Here is a 15924-nt window from a genome sequence, read left to right on the forward strand (position 1 = left end):
GCACCTCAGCCTAAGCTTCATATACCTAGGTAACCACCATCCACTTGGGCTAGAGAAAGACAACCCCCTCGGAAGGATTAATCCTCACCCTGCCCCTCCAACGCCCTCCACCCCTCGAACACTGGCTGGCCCCCCGCCAAACCCTCCCTCCACCCCCACGCCACGCAATAATGCCGCGCCAACAACCGCCACTCCTCCATCTCATCCAGCATCTCCAACCCGGCGACCCGCTCCTTCTCCGCCGCCGCCACCCACCGCTCCCACAGGAAATCCACATCCGCCGCCGCCTGCCCGTCCCCGAACCCGTGCGCCCGCAGCCGCGCCCGCTGCGCCGCCAGGCTCGCGTACCGGTGCAGCGTCTGCAGCTGGATGCCGCGCGTCGCCAGGTTGGCCACCATCGTGCGCCCGAACGCGTCGTCCGGCCGGATCGGTTCGTAGACGATGATGCCCAGCGCTGCTGCGCCAGCCTCAGCGCCAGCTTGTCCTTCAACAGCGGGCGCATCAAAGACCTGGACAAAGAGCTCGACCACCCGGCGGGCCTCCTCGGGCTCCAGGTAGATCAGACAGCATTCGGAGATCAACACCGTCGGGAGGGTGGGGTCGAGGCCTGGGAGGAGGGTTTGCAGGTTCTCCTTCGCCACGGGGCATGGTGATGATGCCACCGCAGCCAGCTGGCGGAGATCGATCGGGTGGAGGTGGTAGTGCGAGGTATGCAGGGCGTCGGCGGCGGGGGAGACGGTGACATTCTCCGGGTCGCCTAACGCGCGCTGCAGGTGCGGCGCGGCGCGGATGGCCCGGATCTTGGCCGCAGTGTTGCTGGGGAAGTCGAGTTCGTGGTAGATGATTGTTTCTTCGGGGTGGGTTTGCGGGCGCAAGGAGGCCAGGAGGCGGAAGATGCGGGTGTCGGAGCCGGCGCCGAGGGAGATGATTTGTTTGGTCTTTGGTCGGGGAAGCCGGGGCGTTGGAATGCTTGTGGGGGTTTGAGGGGAGTGTGGTTGATGGGTTGGGGCTGGGGAAGGGTGGAGGAATTGCGCGAGGAGGTGGTCGATTGTTGTGGTGCGGACGTAGGTGCCTTTTTTGTGTGAGGTACAGCTTGTTAGTTGGGTGACGAGGTGGAAAGGTCAATGGTAGGTAGTAGGGTTGCATACCTCGATTGATGATGGGCAGGCGTCGGGTTTCTTGGCCGGGAGGTGTCAAGGCTGATGCGAATGGGTCGTCGAGGTAGCCCAGGTTCACGGCGCTGAGGCGAGAGACGCTGGCGTCATTGTCCGTGCCTTGTACCACTCGGTCTTTGGTGCTGGAGCCTCCTGGTCGCGAAGGAGCCTCAGAGCCTAGCTCGCCGCCACCGCGACCGCGGAGACGACCGCGACCGCCGCCGCGACGCAAGGTGTTGAGATTGGGGATCTGTGACGCCGACATGAGATGAGGGGGAGAGCGGAGTGGAAGGAGGGGAGGGGAAACTTGGGAGGGACAAGCGGGCGAGGTTCCGCGGTTGTTGGTTGCGTCGGTTGCGTCCCCGCGGAAGCGGAGTCAATCCTGCCTGGTTTGTCAGGCAGCGTAGTGCGGAGAAGCTGGCTGTTCATGTAATGGTAAAATTCTATCTATACCACTTTTATCACAATAGACAACTCTATGTACAGTACATACAACCACCCATCAAACCACCCCCTCAGACATAAACAAAGTTGTTCCGGCACAGCGGACACGTGCTCTGGTTACTGCTCTTGAACCACCGGAACAGACACACCGAATGGAACGTGTTCTTACACGTCGCGCAGCGCTTGTTCGGCGTCTGCATGTCCGTCGAGATGACACTGTAGCAGATCGCACACTCGCTCTGGCCCTTGAGGGCTCCCTGCACGTTCTTCCGGAAGGCTAGCAGTCCATCCACCATGTTGCCATTGGCAAACATGATGACACCCTGAATCGTCGTCAGCCAGTTCTTCCACTTCCTCTCGTCCACCAGTACCCGACTCCGCCCGACGACCAATGCGGGCTGAAGCGGGTAGGCAGATGGCAGAGAGATTGACAGTGAGACTGGCGGCGAATCCTCGTCGACCGGGATGCTGGCGATGATCTCCGCCGTCTTCGGCGCTATCCTCACCTGCAGCGCTCGCTCTTCGTTGGGATCTTGGGTCAGACTCCACTCAGAGACTCCTTGCAATGACTCTTCGATGACCAATGGAGAGATCTAGAAGGGTGGGTCAGTATCTCGTGCATGATTGCATTCGGCAAGACATACGTATTTCTCGGTCCAGGCTTCTACTGGCCCCTTGATGCGCTTCTTGGTGTCAATCCACCATCCTTTGGTCATGTTGGCCAAATGCTTCAGGCACAGGAAGTACAAGTGGACAAGAAGCCATTGGATCTCCTTCTCAGGGGTCTCGGACTGATCGGGTTCAAAGGAGCGGATGTCAAACTTGGACGCATCGATCATCTTGCCGTGGGACTGTTGGAGAAAGTCGAACGTGAGCTCCAGCAATGAGTCCAGACTCTCATTCTCTCGGATACTAGCAACATAGTTCTCTTGGACAGTGAGAGACTAATTGAATCAGTCAGATGCTGCCTGCTATGAGTAATGTATTCGGATGGAGACGTACCGCGTTGACAAAGTGATCGAAGACTATCTTCCAACTCAGTAGATAGGACCGGAGCTCAGCCCAGGTCCTCTCATCGCCATCAGATCTACTGATCGAATCCATAGTCGGTGCGCCAAGCAGAAGAGACACGAGTTCGTCGGGTAGTCGGACTGTCGTCTTCGACAAAGCCACGTCGAAAGAAATCTGTTCCTGCACGCTGGGAATGTACCGGTGCAGCAGATTGTAGGCAGTTCGTTGTATAGCTCGGCTCTGCGCCGTCAGAAGCGAGAAGATACTGCTAACTTCCTCTAGATTCTCGACCGGAATGGTTTTGACAAACCGACAGAGCAGTTCAACTGTGATGTCCCGGGGTTGATCAAAGGTCGTGGACGAATCTATATGACGATCATTAACAATGCTCCCAAATGCAAAAAGTGACAGACTTACCAAACTTTCGCAAAGTCGAGGTCAAGCTGTTGAATAGCTTCGATTTCCGATCCGACCACGCATCCTTCACATCATCGTTACTCTCTTCGTCACTGACGATTGATTGTAATTTAGCGAAGAGTCTGTAAGATGACAAGAGCACGGGGAGAGCGTCGTCGCTACCACTAGTGCTCTTCCAGGTCGCGTCGAGTATCTCCAAGCAATCTTCCCAGTGAGAGCCGTACATCTCTTGAACGCATGGGAGTACGAATACAAGGTTCTGAAGAATCTCGGCCTTGAGGCAAAGGGATACAGCATCAGATCGAAGGCATTGGGTGAGATGCTTGATCAGGAACATCAGACGCTGGGTTGGTATGGACGCCGCGACGTCCTGGTCCCCAGCAAGCAGGAGATTAAGGAGAACCAGCTTCCGCAACCCTGATAATAATCAGCATAGTCAAGACATATGAGAAGCCCGTACTGACCGTCTTTGTTCTCATCCTGAGGTTTCAATCCAGTAGAGTCTGCGACAAACTCGTTGCACAGCCGCGTACCCGCAGGATTCGATAGAATGGCATGGCGCAACGTAGCTACCCAAGCAGCCGAGCGGATGGCATTCGCTTTGCGCATATCCCTGCAAAGCTGAGTCACCTCTTCCGACGATCTGACGCTGTTGGAAGAGTCGGCGGCGTCCATGATCTTCACAAAAACGACTCCGATACGATAGTCTAGTGGAGCAAGACCTTCTAACCCTTCGAGCTGGTCTTTCCAGAATGCAGAGAGCATAGAGGAAATGGTCGCCTCGGCCTCGGCTGCACCCTTTTCGTGGGATCGAGCCCAGCCACTGACAACCTTCCAACCGTCGCTGACAACATCCATATACTCATCCCTTTGCTCAGGAAGCGAGATCCCGCTGATGCCATTACAGTTCTCGATACTCAAGTCATCGTCAATGAGCTGCAGTGCCAGGGGGATGTTGTAGAACAATGTCTCCACCTCAGCCTTGTCCAGGTTTTGTACCAAGTCGAAAGAAGAAAGGATTCTAACAGTAAAATAAGCCAATCGGAATGCTGAAGAGGAATTGTTCGAATCCCGAGGGAGGCTTTCATAGCGTTGAGGTAGTGTGTCCGACAAATCACGATTGACGAGATGCACGGTACCACAGAGTGGGCTTGTGATGGCAGTTGAAGGTCTCGGAGGGAGTTCGAGGAATGGGCCCAGAGCTTTCGCCCAGGAATCGTGAGAAGGCAGAATATCCTTTGCGATCTTTCCAACCTCTTCTGCCTTGGCATTGCGCAGCAGTTCTTCGGCGATATTGACAAGTGACTCAACCCTAGAAACAGTTAATTCTGATCGTTCTCTTTTTCCCTTTCTTGGTTGACACTCACGACAGCGATTGATCATTGACATTGTCAAAACTGTGCTGTAGAATCTCATAGCTGGATTTGTTCGCACTCGTCTCACTAACGATCGACTCCTTCAAGGTCTTGGCCAACGATTCTGCTACGCTTGAAACATCTTCCGATGAAGACTCAGTAAGATAGAGTAGCTTTCCAGTTAGTTTCGAGCCGTGGGGGCCATTCTGGAAAGTTTTGAATGCCAGAGGAACAGCCCGCGCGACTTGAGAGAGGCCATGCAAGGTATCAAAAACCTTGGTATCATCAGACAAGGCGTCGATGATTGCCAGGAAAATCGTGTCTGACAGTCCTCTGTGGGAGGTTTCGTTCTGAAGCACTGCGATCACAATTGACCAGTGCAAATCACTCCCGTTGCAGGCCCTTTCAAGGGCTCGCATAATCAGAGAGATGAGTCCACTCTTTTCGTCCAATTCTTGGAAATCGAGGGTGGAAAGTAGCTTTTGTACAGTGTGAGCATTCGAAGTCTCCGGGTCGAACTGGGCAACTCTCTCTAAAACTTTCTCGAAGCTGGGGCCAAATCCATCCCAGGATCGGCAGGACAGGATGATTGAGATAAGTCTGTCAGCAGAAGGTGAAGACAAGAGCTCTGGTGCGTCATCTTGGACAAAGCTCAACAGTGACTGCGAGGCTTTGGCAATCGGCGCAACCTTGAGTACAGTTTGTTCAACAACAGCAGCCGCTCCATAGGGCTTGCCATTCCTCGAGCGCAAAACCTCCAAGCAACTATCGAGCAACGGGAGGTTAGTAGCATTGAATACATCTGAAACCTCGGCTTCATGGTCCGTATCTTTTACTCGGGAAAGTAAAGAGGCTTCCAAAGCGAGAAAACGCTCTGCTTGTGCGCAAACAGCGTCTTGGGAGGGTTTGAAGTCCTTCGATTGTTCCGGAGATGACAACTTGACAGCTTCGAGCAAGCTGTCTGACAGCTCTCTCCACGTTTGCTTCAATACATGCTTGTAGCCTAGCGTGGTCAGCGCAAAAAGGGCATCCGTGCAGATAGGCTCTGCTGACTGAGGAGGTAAACCCCATTGAGCCTGGTCTGACTCGGGTTTCACATATTGTACAATCAAAGGTCGGAGCCTCTCCCGCAGCAGGTTCGTTCCCTCATCCTGACCAAGCCGACCTGCAAGCCACATCACAGTATCGATGTAAGCTTTCCAGCCAACAGCTCGGTTTTGCCGAGGCTCATCTCTGGAGTTAAGTCCCTCTTGGAACGACTCTGTCAGAGCACGGGCACTTGCCATTCCGACGTTGTTCTCAACGGTTAATTTCGAATCAACGTGTGCAAGAGTCTTGATTGGAATGATCTGCAGTAGCTCGTAAAAGTTGGTCCAGAAGGAGCTTGCGCCACCCTGAGAACCTTTCTGAAGATACTGGAGCAGTCTCTTAGAGGACGAGGACTTTCCGGAGTAATCTTCAGTCCACAATTGAGGCCTTGCGGAGGTTACATGCAGGATAGTCTCGGAGAGTTCCGATGCGGAGCCCAATTGGCTACAGTGCAGTGACTTGCCAATCAGAGCAGCACTGATGAGTTTCCAATCCAGTTCCTCCGGCTGCCTGGAGACTGCAGTGCGCGCAAGAACATAGAGTGACCGGCGCACGAAAGCATCCTCATGATACGATAGAGCCCACAGGGACTTACTTCCCAGAAGTGTCTCTATCGTGGGGGTTGCCTTGTCAAGGTCTTCTTGTGCGGAGGTTCCTGCATTGAAGACCGTCAGATGAAGTCTAAATGAATCACAAAAGAATATTGGTACCGAGTATCCTGTTGAACAGCAAGAGCGCGGTTCCAGCCACTCGTGCATATTTGGCTGTGGCGTCATCTGCCTTCACCGTCCTCTCATCGCTCAACGTCTGAGGAGTCTGTTGGAGAATGACATCATCTACGAAATCCAGAATGGAGGACTGATAGACTTTCCATACACCGTTCCTCTTCTCGTCGGTCGGGAATACGCGCGTGAATGATTCCAGAGCAGCGCGATGGACTGGCCGATCGTTGTCGTAAAGTCCCGCAAGCCATGCTCCAATGACCTTGGGTAAGAAGCGAGCAATGCGCTTTCCGACTAGGGACGCAATAGATCCCTGAGTTGAGTGCGCTGTTTGTCGCACCCTCCGAGAAAGATCTATCGAGGCGCGTGGGTAGATCCTGACCTGCCGAGATACCGAACCACGATCAACAGAGTGCTCTAGTGCGGCGTGTGAAGTCAATGTAGACCTACCCAAGCTTCCAAGAACCCGTCATCAAGGGTCTCGTTGCGACTTTCGACAGCCAAAACGTGGTCGCGCAAGTCGTCCAGAGCCTTCGTGCGGGTAACCTCATCCTTCTTGAGGAAGTTCTTGAATGCGATTGTCAACTGCGCCTCCGATATCCGGGAAAGATCCGGGGGCTCTGTGACGTATGTGAGCGATGATGGTTCCCTTCCTTGACTAGAGAATGCGCTGGAGAATCCTCCAAATGATCCAAATGTGCTAGCAGCAGCACGGCTGCTTGAGGCCTGAGACTTGTACTTTTTGCTGCTCATAATCAAGTGGGGGATGGCGGGGTGTAAAGAAAATGACGAAATAGGTTGCTGGAAGGTGATTGACACGAGATATCGGCCAGCAGGTGCACTCCCGGGGTATTCAGGCCAATCTGCTGGGTACAAGCAGAGAGTAGTTTCACACTGGACAGCCCTTCACTCCAGAATACGCCATCAATCGGGATGTAGTTGTAATTGTCTTCATCTCAAATCCAAGCGGGCATGGACGCCATTATCGGCGTCCCTATCGGGCAGTCCACGTGACCTGGTGTCATCGATCCCCCGATCGGGCAAAAGCCGGCGCGAGTCTAGAAGAAGAGGCAAAAGATAGAAGCGACGGAGAAAAGAGCTCTGGTCAGCTTCCTCTTCCTCGTCGCGAGCACCGCGCTCATCCGTCACAATGAAGTTCTTCATTGAGTAAGTGTCACCTGCATTCCTACCCTCCCCGCTCAGCGTATCTCGCAGAAACAAGCTTCTAATCTCATCCGGCGTCTAGTGATCTCCCCGTGCTCTTCCCTTATCCTCGCATCTATCCCGAACAATATGCCTACATGTGCGATCTCAAGAAGACCCTCGATGCCGGGGGTCACTGTGTCTTGGAGATGCCCTCAGGTACCGGAAAGACTGTCTCGCTGCTATCGTTGATCGTAGCGTATCAGCAGCATTATCCCGAGCATAGAAAGCTCATCTACTGCTCTCGAACGATGTCCGAGATCGAGAAGGCGCTGGCCGAGTTGAAGGCCTTGATGAGTTTTCGCGCCAAGGAGCTGGGATACACTGAAGATTTCCGCGCGCTTGGGTTAACCAGTCGAAAGAATCTGTGTCTGCATCCGTCGGTCAAGCGAGAAAAGAGTGGTACAGTGGTCGACGCAAGATGTCGGAGTTTAACTGCAGGATTCGTCAAGGAGAAGAAGGAGCGGGGTGAAGATGTCGAGCTGTGTGTTTATCATGAGGTATGGAGGATTCCTCACAGGGGTGCGACGCTTGACTGACGCTTTGCAGAATCTTGACCTTCTCGAACCGCACAACCTCGTGCCTCCCGGTGTCTTCACCCTTGATGGGTTAAGTCGGTATGGCGAAGAACACAAGCAATGCCCATACTTCTCGGCCCGTCGCATGGTAAGTCCTCACAGTATCCGGTAGAGTGGATTCTATACTAATGTCGCCCGCCTCCCTCATAGATGCCCTTCTGTAACGTTATCATTTATTCCTACCACTACCTTCTCGATCCGAAGATCGCCGAAAGAGTGTCGAAAGAGCTCTCCAAAGACTGTATAGTTGTCTTCGACGAGGCGCACAACATCGACAACGTCTGCATTGAATCTCTGAGTATCGACTTAACTGAGGATTCGTTGCGGAAGGCCACACGCGGCGCGAACAACCTTGAACGCAAAATCAGCGAGATGAAGAGCTCGGATGCTGAGAAGCTCCAAAACGAATACACAAAGCTGGTTGAAGGACTTCGAGAGGCAGAGCAAGCTAGAGAGGAGGACCAATTCATCTCAAACCCAGTCCTTCCAGATGACTTGCTCAAGGAAGCTGTACCAGGAAACATCCGTCGCGCCGAACACTTCGTCACCTTCCTCAAACGGTTCATTGAATACCTGAAGACCCGAATGAAAGTCACACACACCATTTCCGAAACACCCTTATCATTCTTGACGCACGTCAAGGATCTGACATACATCGAGCGAAAGCCATTACGATTCTGCGCTGAGCGTTTGACATCACTCGTGCGCACACTCGAGCTCATCAACATAGAGGACTACCAACCGCTGCAAGAGGTTGCAACCTTCGCTACCTTGGTTGCCACATACGAAAAGGGCTTTCTGTTGATCTTAGAGCCATTCGAGTCGGAGGCAGCCACGGTACCCAACCCCGTGCTGCATTTCACCTGCTTAGATGCCGCGATAGCGATCAAGCCTGTCTTCGACCGATTCAGCTCCGTCATCATCACGTCGGGTACCCTGTCGCCCCTCGAAATGTACCCCAAGATGCTAGGCTTCGAAACCGTCCTCCAGGAATCATACAGCATGACCCTTGCCCGCCGATCATTCTTGCCCATGATCGTCACCCGCGGATCCGACCAAGCCCAGATCTCCTCCTCCTTCCAGATCCGCAACGACCCCGGCGTCGTGCGCAACTACGGCAACATGGTCCTGGAGTTTTCGCGCATCACCCCCGACGGCATCGTCGTCTTCTTCCCGTCCTACCTCTACATGGAATCCATCATCAGCATGTGGCAGGGCATGGGCATCCTGGATTCCATCTGGAACTACAAACTGATCCTGGTCGAGACCCCCGACGCACAGGAGTCCTCGCTGGCGCTGGAAACCTACCGCACGGCGTGCTGCAACGGCCGCGGGGCCCTCCTCTTCTGCGTCGCGCGAGGCAAGGTTTCCGAGGGCATCGACTTCGACCACCACTACGGCCGCGCGGTGATCAACATCGGCGTGCCCTTCCAGTACACCGAATCGCGCATCCTGAAGGCCCGCCTCGAGTTCCTCCGCGAGAACTACCGCATCCGCGAGAACGACTTCCTCTCCTTCGACGCCATGCGCCACGCCGCCCAGTGCCTGGGTCGCGTGCTCCGCGGCAAGGATGACTACGGGGTCATGGTCCTGGCCGACCGCCGCTTCCAGAAAAAGCGCAACCAGCTCCCCAAGTGGATCAGTCAGGCCATGCTGGAGAGCGAGACCAACCTCAGCACGGACATGGCCGTGGCGACCGCCAAGAACTTCCTGCGCACCATGGCGCAGCCGTTCAAGGCGCGCGATCAGGAAGGCATCTCCACGTGGAGCCTGGCGGACTTGGAGAAGCATCGCGAGAAGCAGATGCTCGAGGAGGAGAGGTTGCGGCGGGAAGAAGAGCTCGTCAATGCACGGGCTGCCAATGGTGCTTATTATGGTGGCGGCGGCGGCGGCGGTGCCGCTGCCCCGCCGGACGATGAGTTCGACGATGACATTGACGAAGATCTAATGATGTTGGATGCTCAGTGACCTGCAGGCGGGTTTCCCTTATCCCCCTCCTCCTCTACAACCTTGACTTGTTCACCCCTTTTGTTTACCTCTTGTTTTCTCGGTCAAGGAAAAAAATGCTTGCATAGATTGCATGATACCACGGATGGTTCGGTGTTGGAAAGGGTTGGTAATGTAATACATTAGGCCGCAGCTACTTACTCAAAATAAAAAAATCTAAAACGTATTTGCCGGGTTCTGTGTTGGTTCAGGTCAAAAAAGGTTCATACTCTTTATTGAATGCTATATCTTAAGGAACTAATAAGAAGGACTTTTTCTTATTCCGCTGAAAGACAACTCCACAGAAATCGTTGGACACGTCATAGACACGACGAAATGGGGAACAAAAACACAGGAAGGAAGTGCGTAGAGTTACATGCAAAATCAGATAGGCAAGGCATATACAACGAGAAGAAATGCATACACAGTGCGAAGGAGGCAGAGGCGACGGAGGATTGTCTATGCCACGGGGGCAAGGACATCGAATGCACCCGTACCCACGATGCCGGTACGACCGACAACGATGCGGGCACTGGGACTCTTGAGGTTGTCGAAGTCTCTCTCGACCACCGCCTCCTTGAGGTAGCCGACGGTCGTCTCGAAACTCATCTTGGCCAGCGGGGACGAGCTGTCCTTGACCAGACCGTTGCGGTTGAAGGGACGGAAGCCACCGGACTGGGTCATCACGTCACCGATCAGGTTCAGGTGGCGGTTGTCGACGGAGATGCTGTGACCCTCGAAGACGTCGGACATTTCCTTGACGATGGCGGCACGCGCGGCCTCCACGCCGTAGAGGGTGAGCATGTGGTGGATCGAGTTGGTGTAGAGGGAGTGGGGCTTGATGATGTCCTGGTAGTCGCGCATGGCGAGCAGGTTGACACCCTCCGTGATGACATAGGCAGGCTCGCCCTTGACGGGATCCGCCGCGACGAACGTGCAGTTGCCCAAGCCGGGGATGGACTGGATGACCGCGGTGCGGGCGGCGTCTTCGACCAGCGGCAAGAGCAGAAGCTTGGGGGTGTCGATGTCGTACTGCAACTGGATGGTGCAGGATCCGCCCTTCTTGGGGTTGAATTTGAATTGAGTGACCTCGCCGTACTTGTTCTTGATGTCCTCCTCGCGCAGCTTGGCGTCCTTGCCATGCTCCTCGGAGTCGTCATCGGAGTCATCATCCATCTCGACATCACGCTTCTGGCGCGTGTTGTCGCCCTCGTCATCCTCGTCCTCGTCCATGGCATCTTGCTGGCGCACCATGTTCTCCTCTTCATCCTCCGGGCCTTCGTAGGAGACCTGGTTGTTGCGGTTCTGGTTGCCCCGGGACCGCTTGGCGTCGTCCTCATCGTCTTCGACATCGTCATCCATGGGCTCTTCTTCGGCATCCCTGCCGCTCGGGGCATCCTGGACCGTGCCAACGGAGACACCAATCTCAGGCTGAGCGGTTGAGAACTTCTTCAGCGTCTTCTCGTCATTACGCTTCTTGAGCTCGGTCTTGGTAAGCTTCACGAGTCTCGGGATGAACTTGTTCTGCAGAGCGTTTTGCACATCCTTGGTCGTGATAGCATACTCGGCGGTGTACTCATCAGGAGGGAAGAACGCGATCTCAATGTCGTAGATCTTGGCCTTCATACTGCCGGAAGAAACTCTCTCCTTGATCTGAACCTTATCAACAACCTCTGCAATGCTGAGCTTGCTAATGGCCTTGGCGAATCTTTCAGAGTGCTCCTTAGAGAGCTCTTCGTTCAGATACAGGGTCATGGTAGGGGTCATGATGTGGGCACTAGCTGTCATAACAATTTCACGAAGACGGGGAATACCCAGCGTGACGTTCTTCGCGGAGTGACCAGCCAAGTGGAAGGTGTTCAGAGTCATCTGAGTGGAAGGTTCACCAATAGACTGCCCGGCCACAATACCGACGGCCTCACCAGGGTCCACAACCGACTTCATGTACTTCATGTTCATCAGAGTGTTGAATGACTTCTTAGTGATAACACCCTCGATGCTCTTCTTCTTATCCCTGAGCAGTCCATCGGGGTTGGCATCCTCGTACTATAATAGTGAATGTGTCAGTCATGCTGGAAAGCTGATTGGCTCTCAGTGGACTCTTACCTTCTTGAGCGCTTGCGAGAATGCTTCGGAGATACTACCCAGATTACCTCCAGGGTGATAAAGTGAAAGAACAGGATCCATAGCATCGACCTTGCCTGTCTTGCGAACCTTCTTGACGGCATCCTTGTGCCAGTTGACGACCTCTTCCTTCTCCAGACCGTGGAAGTCGCTGGTCAGGTTGACCTGCGACATGATGGAAAGGTAGTTGGACGCCAAGAAGTCGAAGTTCTTGAGGTGAACCTGCTTCGTGATGTCCAAACCATCCTCACCGTACAAGAACTGGACAATGGATCCATCGGAAGCCTCACGGACCGAAGTATCATACTCCGCCCTCAAGCCCTCCATTCCCTTGATCAAACAACGCTGCAGATAACCGGATCTGGAAGTCTTGACAGCAGTATCGATCAGACCCTCACGACCAGCCATGGCGTGGAAGTAGTATTCCTGGGGCTTAATACCAGTCAAGAAACGACCACACACGTAACCACCAGCCATGGGATTCGTGTCATACGCCCGGAAAGAGGGCAGCGTCTTACCGCTCACCATGACAGGTACACGGCGACCTTCCAAAACCTGCTGTCCAAGGTTGCAGGAAATCAGATTGGCGTTGACGCTAGAACCCTTGGCTCCGGAGATTGTCATCGACTGCATCTGGTTCCAGGGGAAGGGCTTAACAAGACCATTAGGAAGACAGGCTTGGGTAATTTCAGTAGACAGTTTCGCGTTACGGGCGTTGGAAACGCTATCGAGGCCACTCTGCTTCTCATCGTCGCGAAGAACTTCCTCCAGACGCCGAGTCAGCTCGGCGTCCTGGTCGGCGCCATTAGCCTCGTCGAGAGTGACATACTTGAGTGCGACCTCACGACCCATGGCGGCAGCCTCGCTGATCTTCTCTCTGCGTACGCGGTCACCTTCCTTAGTCAAACGAAGATCATCGATACCGCAAGTGAAAGCGCGCATGTTGAGGAACCTGGTCAGAAGACGACCCAAGATACTGATCAAGCGACCCGCAATGGTGTGTCCATAAATTTCGTGAATGGCATCAACCAAACCGCCAGCAGTGGGACCGATTTGCTTCTTGTCGAGAATACCGCAAAGCAACTCTCCATCCTTGAAGATGACTGTGCCTTCTTCGTTGCCCTCGCCCCAGCGGTCACCGGGCGTCGAGGACTTGCTCTTCAAGTTAAGACCGGCTCTACCTGGTGGCATGATGTTCTTAAGAATGGTGGTGATAACTTGTTTGCCGGTCCAGAGAGGCCTGGGTCGAATGACGGCCGGGCCGATAAGTTGAATCCGGTCGGTAATGGTGTGGGAGTTCTCGGGTCTAAGACAGCTGTATAAGAGCTCGTGATAATCCTCCTCATCGAAGAAACTGTCTCGGCACGTGAACCAGGTGCTCATGGAAATGTGATCCTGAATCAAACCACGCAGAGGCTTGCCGGACGTTGCGACAAGGTACTGATGGTCCGCATCCGCAAGCATCATAGCCTCTGACCGGGCAAGTTCGTTCTGAGGGAAATGCATGTTCATCTCGTCACCATCGAAATCCGCATTGTAGGTATTACAGTTAGCGTAGTGCATGCGAATCGTTCTTTCGTTGGGAAGGACACGGGCCTTGTGACCCATGATAGACGGCTTGTGGAGGGTAGGTTGACGGTTCATCAACACAACATCACCAGTCGTAAGATGACGGTAGACTTTCTTGTTGCGAGACCCCTTCATGCGCCAGTTCGAGGGCGCCAGCAGCTGGTTAGCCAATGCAGTACGCTCGTCCAAGCTCTTGAATTTCAGGTTGGTGACCTGTCCCAGTTCATTTTCAATGGCAGAAGCACCTGGGTATTTGTCGGGACCGTTGATTACCGCCTGTTTCATTTCCCAGAAATTGTGGTTGGTCACAGGCTCGGGATAAGTCAACTTCTTAGCGAAAACCATGGGGACACCGATTTCATTGGTTTCGATGTTCGGATCGGGAGAGATGACACTGCGGGCGGCGAAGTTGACACGCTTTCCCATCATGTTCTTCCGGAAGAGACCCTCCTTCTTTTCCAGGATCTGTTTGATACCATTGGGGCCGGCGGCGGCAGCTGGTCCAGCGGACGCATTGCGGTCGCGGTCGATCAGTCCGTTCACGGTATCCTGGAGCTGAACAATGGAGTGAAGCAGATCACGGTAATCGCGAACGCGCATCGCAGCACTAGAGCTGCTGCTTTGTCTTTCCTTGCTGATCTGGTTGATAATGTCGCAGTTCTTCAGAATACTCGTGAATATGGTGTTTTGTTGAGCCTCCAAGATAGCGCCAGCTCCTTGCTGTGCGGCGGGACGATATCTGTTGGGCGGCACCAAGATGTTCTTGATGAAGAACATGTCTGCGCTAACTCGGGATTCCTTCTTCGGTAATGGTCGAGAGTTGTACACGAGAGTCAGGATTTCCGCTTCCTTCTCAAAAAGCAAGGTCAATGCGGCATGAACCTCAGGAGAAGGCATGTATTGCTGGCCTTCACCGGCAGTCTGTTTCTTGCTCTCGAGTTCGGTGACAACAGCATTGCCACGAGCAACTTCCTCCTCGGCGCCATGAACCTGAGATGCGGTGTCTGAGGCTCCATCCGCCTGTGCCTCCTTATCCTTGCTGTTGAACTTTTGAGCCTCCTGAAGAAGGATCAAGGAGTTGGGTGCTTGGAATCCAGCCTGCAGCATGGCGTATTTGGACTTCTCAGGTAGAGCCTTGCGGAAAACCTTCGAGAACTTATCTTTCCGATAGGACGGGGAGATACTGCAGAGCGACGTCGGTCAGCTTTCGGCTGACTAGGAAAAGGACGTGTGGGAAATATGAGAGTGATAACATACCCACTGCAGCTGGCACACTTGCTCGGGGTGCCAATAGCTTTCATGAACTCTCTCACGAGGAACCGACGCAGCTCCGCAGCCAAGGGGTTCTTCGCACCAGCCATAAGACCCTTCAGTCTTCCATCTGCTTGCGCTTGTCGGATGCATTTCTTGACGTAGGAGGTTCTGCGAGCCATCTTGTCGTCATCGTCCTCGTCCTCATCGCTGGATCCCTCGCCGTCTTTGGCGGCCTTTCTCTTGTTGCCCGTCGAATGAGCCATCGTATCGATGACAGCAACCTCCTCGACCAAGCCATACTGCAGGAGTCGCAATTTGCAGGCATAAGTGTTGATTTCGAAGCGAGACATTTGGAAGCGATGGCAGTAGACACATTGCGCCTTCAAAAGACGGTACATCTGTTCGAAATGTGTGGGATTGTACACACGGACTGGCAGCTCAACATGACCAGAATGGCCAGTGCAAGACCAAGAAGATTGCCGACATGTTGTGCAACTGGTTGCCGTCAGTTCAGGACCCCGCTACTGGCAGATATTCCGCGGAATTGGATGAGAGCAAAATGACATTGCGAAGTCGATATCCCAAGTAGGAAAAGAAGAGAGAATCTTGCACTTACACATGATCACCCCAGGCACCCAGAGCTGGGTCGTAGAGACCACCGGGAACAGGATTGTTAAAGGAATCCAGCGCCGGGGTGTTCTGGATTCGCTTTACAGAGAGAGCTTTGATGTCTTCATCGGTGTAGACGCCAAAGTCAATCCCCGCGATGGAGGAAGCCACCGGTCGTGCGAAGGTCGCCATGATGTCCCCCTGCAGCTCTTGGAGCAACGGGTGGTGCGATGCCTTCGGTCCTTGTATGGCTGCTGGCCTGGGGGAGATCGAAAAAGCGGGTTCGTCGGCCGCGACGATGCGAAAAAGTTGCACCCAACTTTTTTTCTGCCCTGCGGCACCGCCCGGCGGAAGGCCCACCCCGTGATTCCTCCGTCTGTCTGTCTGTCTGTCTGTCTGTCTGTCTGTC

At 54.0% G+C, this 15924-nt stretch overlaps 4 protein-coding genes across 4 annotated transcripts; 1 reads left to right on the forward strand and 3 right to left on the reverse strand.

Annotated features, from left to right (window-relative positions):
- Positions 1–77: 77 nt before the first annotated feature.
- Positions 78–1429, reverse strand: ppm1 (protein C-terminal leucine carboxyl O-methyltransferase ppm1; the record flags this gene model as incomplete). The annotated part of the gene is made up of 2 exons (XM_025670005.1): positions 1149–1429; positions 78–1072 (listed from the first exon to the last, which is right to left on the reverse strand). Exons 1-2 carry the CDS (start codon positions 1417–1419, stop codon positions 78–80), a joined length of 1266 nt encoding a protein of 421 aa, XP_025526578.1. The 5' UTR covers positions 1420–1429.
- Positions 1430–1607: 178 nt separating this feature from the next.
- On the reverse strand, positions 1608–7125 carry BO86DRAFT_390062 (ubiquitin-protein ligase RKR1). Its single transcript, XM_025672296.1, has 8 exons — positions 6643–7125; positions 6181–6574; positions 4394–6125; positions 3491–4338; positions 3027–3443; positions 2601–2974; positions 2243–2542; positions 1608–2191 (listed from the first exon to the last, which is right to left on the reverse strand). The coding sequence occupies exons 1-8, from the start codon at positions 6943–6945 to the stop codon at positions 1670–1672; spliced, it is 4890 nt and encodes a 1629-aa protein (XP_025526579.1). The 5' UTR covers positions 6946–7125; the 3' UTR covers positions 1608–1669.
- A 154-nt stretch (positions 7126–7279) lies between these two features.
- BO86DRAFT_364286 (TFIIH/NER complex ATP-dependent 5'-3' DNA helicase subunit RAD3) lies at positions 7280–10137 on the forward strand. The gene is made up of 4 exons (XM_025670006.1): positions 7280–7359; positions 7439–7895; positions 7945–8061; positions 8124–10137. The coding sequence occupies exons 1-4, from the start codon at positions 7343–7345 to the stop codon at positions 9939–9941; spliced, it is 2409 nt and encodes an 802-aa protein (XP_025526580.1). The 5' UTR covers positions 7280–7342; the 3' UTR covers positions 9942–10137.
- Positions 10138–10190: 53 nt separating this feature from the next.
- On the reverse strand, positions 10191–15769 carry BO86DRAFT_340865 (DNA-directed RNA polymerase I core subunit RPA190). The gene is made up of 4 exons (XM_025669063.1): positions 15523–15769; positions 14910–15401; positions 12066–14835; positions 10191–12005 (listed from the first exon to the last, which is right to left on the reverse strand). The coding sequence occupies exons 1-4, from the start codon at positions 15705–15707 to the stop codon at positions 10419–10421; spliced, it is 5034 nt and encodes a 1677-aa protein (XP_025526581.1). The 5' UTR covers positions 15708–15769; the 3' UTR covers positions 10191–10418.
- Positions 15770–15924: the final 155 nt, after the last annotated feature.

This window comes from Aspergillus japonicus, assembly GCF_003184785.1.
Source record: "Aspergillus japonicus CBS 114.51 unplaced genomic scaffold BO86scaffold_32, whole genome shotgun sequence".
NCBI lineage: Eukaryota > Fungi > Ascomycota > Eurotiomycetes > Eurotiales > Aspergillaceae > Aspergillus > Aspergillus japonicus.